The 7447-nt window shown below is 34.3% G+C and overlaps 1 protein-coding gene across 1 annotated transcript; it reads right to left on the bottom strand.

The window, feature by feature from the left end:
• Positions 1–2026: 2026 nt before the first annotated feature.
• On the bottom strand, positions 2027–4943 carry LOC125505205 (protein obstructor-E-like). The gene is made up of 5 exons (XM_048668538.1): positions 4777–4943; positions 4150–4260; positions 4003–4087; positions 3828–3923; positions 2027–2278 (listed from the first exon to the last, which is right to left on the bottom strand). Exons 1-5 carry the CDS (start codon positions 4928–4930, stop codon positions 2248–2250), a joined length of 477 nt encoding a protein of 158 aa, XP_048524495.1. The 5' UTR covers positions 4931–4943; the 3' UTR covers positions 2027–2247.
• Positions 4944–7447: the final 2504 nt, after the last annotated feature.

Genomic DNA, 7447 nt, shown 5'->3' with positions numbered 1-7447 from the left:
TGGTTCGATAATGACTGCAAGAGGAAGCTTATTTGAGACGTTTATTAACAACTGAAATTTATAGACATCCAGCAGTGGTAGAAATGCTGAAATTTTCTTATCATTAACAATTAAATAAAGACGAAGATATTACCAGTAAGTTTAAAAGTAAGTGTTTGATTTTGGAATTCGATTTTTAGGACACCGCGACGCATGTTCTGTCTGATGTGTATCTAATCAATCGATACCGTAATCGGCAATCACTATAAATATGCGGACAAGACCCAACCTCTGTATTTAGTAACACTTTCACTAAGTCAAATAAAGAATGTTCATTGTATGTGGCTGCAAATAGCTGTTAAATGGAAATAATACATAGATGATTGTTACAAAAGAATAGTACGTTGATTGACCATAAGCGTAATATATGTTCTGGATGGTAACCTATTGGAAAATACAAAAAAGAACAAATGCAAATCCTTAATTGAATATCATTTATTGTACATCAATGCATTATCATACACATCGAATGGACACTCACTTGCAAAAGTCTTGCACCCCCCATGCATACGTTTAATTTATACAAAATTGTTTTATTGGTAAATAAAACGGGACAATTGGGACTCTTTAATCCCGTGCGCTTTTGTAGCATCACTTTATCCCCACCCCCGTTACAGAGGTATATCAGCGACAGTAACAGCTGAAGAACCAATAATCGCAGAGTTATCTTTCATACTTACCTTGATGCGTTTTACAACGTTCACCGCAGATTTGAACGAAATTTCGAGCAACACTTCTAATAATTTGCAGTTTATATACCCAGACAATTTTTCAATTGATATTATATATATACAGGGTGTCCCAAAAGTAATGGCACAAAACAATAGTTATTTGGAGACATCTACCATCGATTAGGGGAAACTGGTGGCTTTAGGACCATAGTTAATATTTTGGGACGTCCGAAAATTTCAACTCCAGAACAAGTGGAAGACGTTCTGGTTCGTGTTGGAGAAAATCCAGAAATAAGCACAAGACGATTGGAAACTGCAACTGGCGTAAGCAAGTATTCAGTTCATATAATCATTCAGCAATAAAATCTCCATCTTTACCATTTTACGCCGGTATAGAATTTATTAGGACGATTTTACTAGAGCCGTTAATAATTAACTAAACCAACATTTTACGAATCGGTGGATAGATCGTAGAAGTTCTTGGGTCTGGCCGGCGCAAAGTCCTGACTTTTACCCATTAGATTTTTGTGTTTGGGGTTATGTAAAATCATTAGCGTATGATCAAACGGTAGACACCCGAGATGAGTTGTTAAATAAAATTATGAATACAGCCGAATAATTTCGAAATAAAAATATGTTTTTTAAAATTAGACGATCCCTCGATAAACGCATTTCTAAATGTACTGAAGTTAACGGGGCACATTTTGAGCAATTGCTGTAGAAAATTAATGTTTTATTATTAGCGATTACGATAAAAATATGCTACTGTTAAAGAATGAAGTTTAGTAAATATTGATTCACTTAGATACTTATTGTGGCTTGTTTTTTGTAAATACTGCATTTTGTGGTGTAATCGCAAATATCTCGGAAACAAAGGCTGGTTGGTACATCGACTAAGAATACCTTTTTTATACAAAATTAATAGGCGATTAGACCCAACCAGTTTAGAAATCAGAATACCGGGTGACCAAAAAGTTAAAACAATTTTTTGCCCAGATATCGCCGTAAGTGGTTTTTTCCACAAGTTGATCAAAATCTGATGATAAATTGTGATTTCTTATGCTCAAAAACCCCTGTGTACCAAATTTCGTTAAAATATGCAGCTCCGTTTACAGTAGAATGACGAGAAACTGAAATAAAAATGCAACTTTGACGCCCTGTATGTCGGCAACCGTCAACTTTTGGACTAAGTTAAGTTGTATTAAATCATCACATTTTCAGCCCAGGAATCCACCATTTTGTTTTGTGCTATTACTTTTGGTATACCCTGTATAGCATGAATAGTCAATATCAATTCAGTTCATATGAACACCACATTTTCTTGAAAAGCTATTTATTACATAGCTGTCAGATACATTAAATACTACTAAGTACACTTTTAGATTTAAAAGATAATATTTCGAAACATCCAAAAATACAAATAGTATTAACGACTAACATAAGTAACACACTTATAGTATAATAAATAACAACACAAATAATTTTATAGGGTTGAAAACGACCTCTGCAGGATGGAAATTATTTCTTCAGTTTGATGTTAGTTTTTGTTTCCGCTGAAATAGTTTTCACTAAAAAAAGAAACATTCACTTGAATATTGCCATTCTACATTTTGATAACCAGATTGATTTTTAAATATAAACCAAATCAAAATTACGTATCAACATTTTAGAGTAAGCAGTTGTAAATCCATGTTTAGGTAGAGGAACAAACAAGTAAATCGGACAAAAAAGTCTAATAGCTGCCTATCCCATACTGGGTAACTCTACAATACTATACAATCCCATACTAATAACATACTGGCAAAATCATGAGTTGTCGTAGGGCTGCGCAAATGGCTTGGTGCGCGAACCCAACGGATCAGATTATCCTGCAGGAAACTCATACACAACTTCTAAATTGTGTGGCTGCTGTTCCTAGATATTCAGCTGGGAAAAAAGTCGATTTGAAGAGTTAGGAAAACAGTACCTAATTGTCATTGAAGATTTTAGCAGCAATTATTGCCGAATCAGAAAACAACCTACAGGCCAACTCAATCTGCACATTTTTATCAACAAAACCAAATGTATGACCATCGTGAAAGATTTGCTCAGATGTAAGCAAGTGGTGGAGGAAAATCTCATAGCACAGATGATGCAATTCAGATATCTAAGCAAAGACATATCAAGCATCCACGACCCAGTTAAAGACCTGAGGCTGAGGAACTACATTAACAAAGTCCGCGAAGACACCAACAAGACCCAACACATGCTAAGGGTGGACAAAATGAAAACACTGAGAACAATAGTGGGGAWAACAAAAACAGATATCAAAGAACAATGCAAAATACAAGATATTGTGGGATGGGGACGACAACGTAAGAGGTAGTGGTGACAACGTAAGTACAGTRGAATAGATGTCATAAGATGRGCCTACAAGATAAATATATTTCTAAAAAACAAGATCAGTTGGAATGCAAATACCTGTTGCTCCTTAAAYATCAAAAGCTCAATTATCCATAGATCAATATAGAAAGAGACAATTAAATAGATTAAGGTAATCGGTGTAGTAAGCAAATGTCAAGAATACATCCCATAAAACGTTATACAGCGTGATACTATTGTCTCTTTGATTTTYATTGMTTTATGTTTATCCATGGTTACCGGAGTTTTTAATAATTACGAAGRAACAGGTATTTGCGCAATGTTAATTATGTAGAGTAGAYTACCTTGAAAAACATTGWTGCCATCCTTCTSATCTAGTTTTTCGCAAATATCTGAGTTTTTAATAACATTTAATTGTTTTTACTATTTTTTCTGTACTSCCAAGACACCCCCAGACAACACCTCCAGAGGAATAAAGCCAATTTTCAATCACCCTATTATAAATAGGAAAAACATTTTGGCGGTAGTGGTAAAAAAAGCTTAGATATGAATCTGTGTGTTTGAAAAGAACCGCTTTGAAATGTGGACAACTCACAAGAGGTGTTCGAAGTTCTACCCCTATATTATTTTCGACTTCGGACTATTCGAATTAAGCGGCGCAAGAGAACAATGTAAGAATTTTTGCTATTCGATTCGCATCGCTGAATTCGATTGCTGTTGTTGTAAGCTTAAGGTAGTTAATAATTGACTGCTTACCATCCAGGAACATTAGCGGGATCATCACATCTAAAGGATTCTTCATTATACACGGTTTTGTTAGCGCAATATCCTTTCTGAGGTTGCACCCCATTCCTGAAAGTGTTGGAATTTAGAGTTGCAGAAATCAAATAGAAACGATAAGCATTCGCTTAAATATGCATGTCAAATTTACCTGCATATATAAAATTTGTCGCAGTCTTCAGGATGTGCGAACGTTGGATGAGGAAGCGTCCTGCCGTCGGGACCTTGCACATTACCTGCATTTTGACATGTCAGCTATTTAAATTGCTACGTGTACACGAGTGAAGACAAATTATACCTTCGGGGCACGAAAATCCATCATCTAAAGAGTCTCTTTTGCTATTCGTACATTGACGACCACTGCTTTCTGGCCACGCGCATGTGCTGGCAACATCGTCATAAATTAAGCCTAAGAATGACAATATTCGTGTTAAATACATGACCATGACCCACTGAAAAATGCCATGGAAAACTTGCTGTCTTGTTACTAGCAACTTTAAACGTTAGTATTTTTGAGGACAAGGGACTTTCTTTGCAATTTTTAAAGATAACTGTTCTTTTGAAAAAAGGGTGAAAATGGTGTGATAAAAAACTGAAGGCCTTTGACATTGCTAAAAACACTATTTCAAAAGAAATGATCAAACTACTTGCATTAAAATAAAATAATGCTAAAATGAAAATTTTAATTTTAGAAATTAATTTTCGGCATAAAATAAATATCTTTGCTAAACAATACAGTCCCTTGAAGATGTGCAAAATATATATTTTATACCAATTTTATGGATAATTTATAATTTCAATTTTTTTAAAAAACGAAACAGCAAACTTTCCTCGACATTTTTTGTGAAGCATCTCTATGCACATTATAAGGATCGTGGTTTTCCCACGTATTATAATACCCATATAAGAACAATTTATAATTTACCTGGAGGACATGGCAATTCAATGGGTTTACCGTCAACACAGTTGAAGAATTTGTCGCACACTTGAGGATCATCATGCCGATAGAAGCCGTTTGCTCTTGGACATCCTTTGCTCGGTTTTGGTTCCTCTAAAATTGAAAATGTTAACTGATCCATCCTTTACAGATGCTGAAGACAGCAGTTTAGCCATTTGAAGTGTTTGTGAGACATTTCATACGTGTATGGTAAAAACGAACTCTAATATACTGGACGCTCTCTCTTACAATGTACACCATTGGGATCTCCTAAAGGCAACGAGATACAGAGTTGATCAAATGACGGAAATATTGAGCATTTTAATGTTTTTTTTAAAGCCATATTGAAATTAAATTAAATTAGACGTCATGGTTTTTGAACCATCCTGAAAAAACTGCAAATACGTATATTTAAAAAATATTTGCAGCAAAAAAACTGTTAATCCAATTTTGATGAAACTTCGGCTCCTTACATTTTTAATAAATGTCAGATTTTTTTATTGGTGTCTAGTATTGCATAGTAACAGTCCACTTTGATTTTTCTTATGGACGCCATATTGACTTTTTATCGTACTAAATAGAGACAAAAATTAGATTTTTAATGGTGTAACGGGCATGGTTAGAAAGGCAATATTTTATTCAAAAACAGCATTTTACAATTTTTTGTTGGAATCTGTCGTCAAGGTGACAATGACATAAATAAAGTTGCGTTGTCAAGTTACTAATGTCATTCCTTTAACGTGCTGTACAATTATTTATTATTATTATTATTATTATTTATGTGAATAATTTGCATTCCCAATTGTTATTATTCATTAACTTGACAACAAGGAAGAATGGTAAGATTCGGTTATACTTGCGCAATAATCGAAACTCTGTTGTTTGATCATCTAGAGCAGCTTGGAACATTGCAGAATTTAAGAAGAACCCGTGTCGTGAATGCTAATCTAAATGTGATTAATGTTTTGGCACAAATCAATCCTGAATCAACTCTACGGAAAATTGCTGGAGATTGCAATTTGTCAAAATCTGGGGTCCAGAAAATTATCCAAAAACATAAATATCATGACTTTAAATTTCCAGGAGACGGAGAAAGAAGACTCGAATTTTGTCAGTGGTTTCAAACTCAACTGAGGAAAGATGCTGCTTTCGCTACTAAAATACTATGGTCAGATGAAACCTTATTTACGAATAGTGGAATGTTCAACAGAAAAAATAAACATTTCTATGCGGTTCAGAATCCTCACTTAGTGCAGGTAGTGAGGCCACAAATTCGCTTTTCTGTTAATGTTTGTTGTGGTCTACTAGATAATAAACTCCTGGGACCTTACATATACCTGATCGTTTGAATGGTCCGACATATTTAAGTTTCATCCAAAATGAGTTTGAGGAAATAAAAATAGAAAAGAAGAATAATTTACCTCCACATAATGCGCGAATTGTTAGAGAATATTTAAACGAACGGTTTTGCCATACATGGATTGGAACTAATTTCTTATGGGAAGCCGTGAAGGATAGACTTTATGATAAACCAGCTCGAAATATAGATTTTTTAAAGTAAAAACTTTGGAAACGTTTCAGTCTATTAAGGCAGAAAGCATTCGCGACCCAGTATTAAATATGAACAGAAGAACATAGCTTTGCATTGATCATAGAGGCGGTCACTTCGAACAATTTTTGTAAGATTACATGTGTAGCGTAATAAAGCAGGTTTTGTATGAAATAGTTAATTATTTCCCATAGGGACTTGATCCCATTGGAAAACTATCAAATTAATTTGCAAGTATAATATTAATCTTTAACCCAAGTGTGTCACGCCATTAAAAAGCTAATTTTTTTAACAATAAAAAGTCAGTATGGCGCCCATCAGAAAAATCAAAGTGGACTGTTACTATGCAATACTGGACACCAATAAAAAAAAATTGACCTACTATGAAAAGGGCATATATTGAAAATGTAAATAGCCCAAGTTTCATCAAAATCGGATTAATAGTTTTTTTGCTGTGAATATATTTTTAAATATACATGACATCTAGGTTTAATTTCAGTACGACTTTAAAAAAAGCACTAAAATGCTCAACATTTCCGTCATTTGATCAACTCTGTATCTCGTTGCGTTTACGAGATCTCAATGGTGTACATTGCAAGAGAGACCACCCTGTATAATGTGATTCCTATATGGTTACCCTATTTCGGATATACACGACAGTTAGTATTTCTTGCGGAACGTAATTTTCTTTGGCTCTTATTTTCGTTTACTGCGGATTGAAAATGTTTATATTTCTGTTTGACAATCTTTACCAGCATGTTCACCCCACGCTTATGACAGCACATCTTTTCCTGTCTGTAATGTATTGCTATATATGATCAAAGCTTGATTATTTGCGGCGCATACCGCAAACATGTTATTGCACATAAAGCTTAACTAAGTCAAAGTTCATTTTTAACAATCATTTAGCGTGACTTGGAGCAGCTAAGAAAATCCAGTGTTCTTTCACGGGGCTTCTACATTGCTTTTTATATATATATACAGGGTTACTCATTAGTGCGTCAAAGTGCGTTAGCGTTAGCAAACAATTTTGACCAGCAGATCCCATAACAAAGATCATGTCAACTAGTTCCGTTGTTTCGAAATTCATCTGTATTTATTTAACTATAA

This window comes from Dendroctonus ponderosae, unplaced genomic scaffold (genome assembly GCF_020466585.1).
Source record: "Dendroctonus ponderosae isolate FM_Combo_2020 unplaced genomic scaffold, Dpon_F_20191213v2 Dpon_F_20191213_7, whole genome shotgun sequence".
NCBI lineage: Eukaryota > Metazoa > Arthropoda > Insecta > Coleoptera > Curculionidae > Dendroctonus > Dendroctonus ponderosae.
This window is presented reverse-complemented; position numbering and strand designations above follow the sequence as displayed.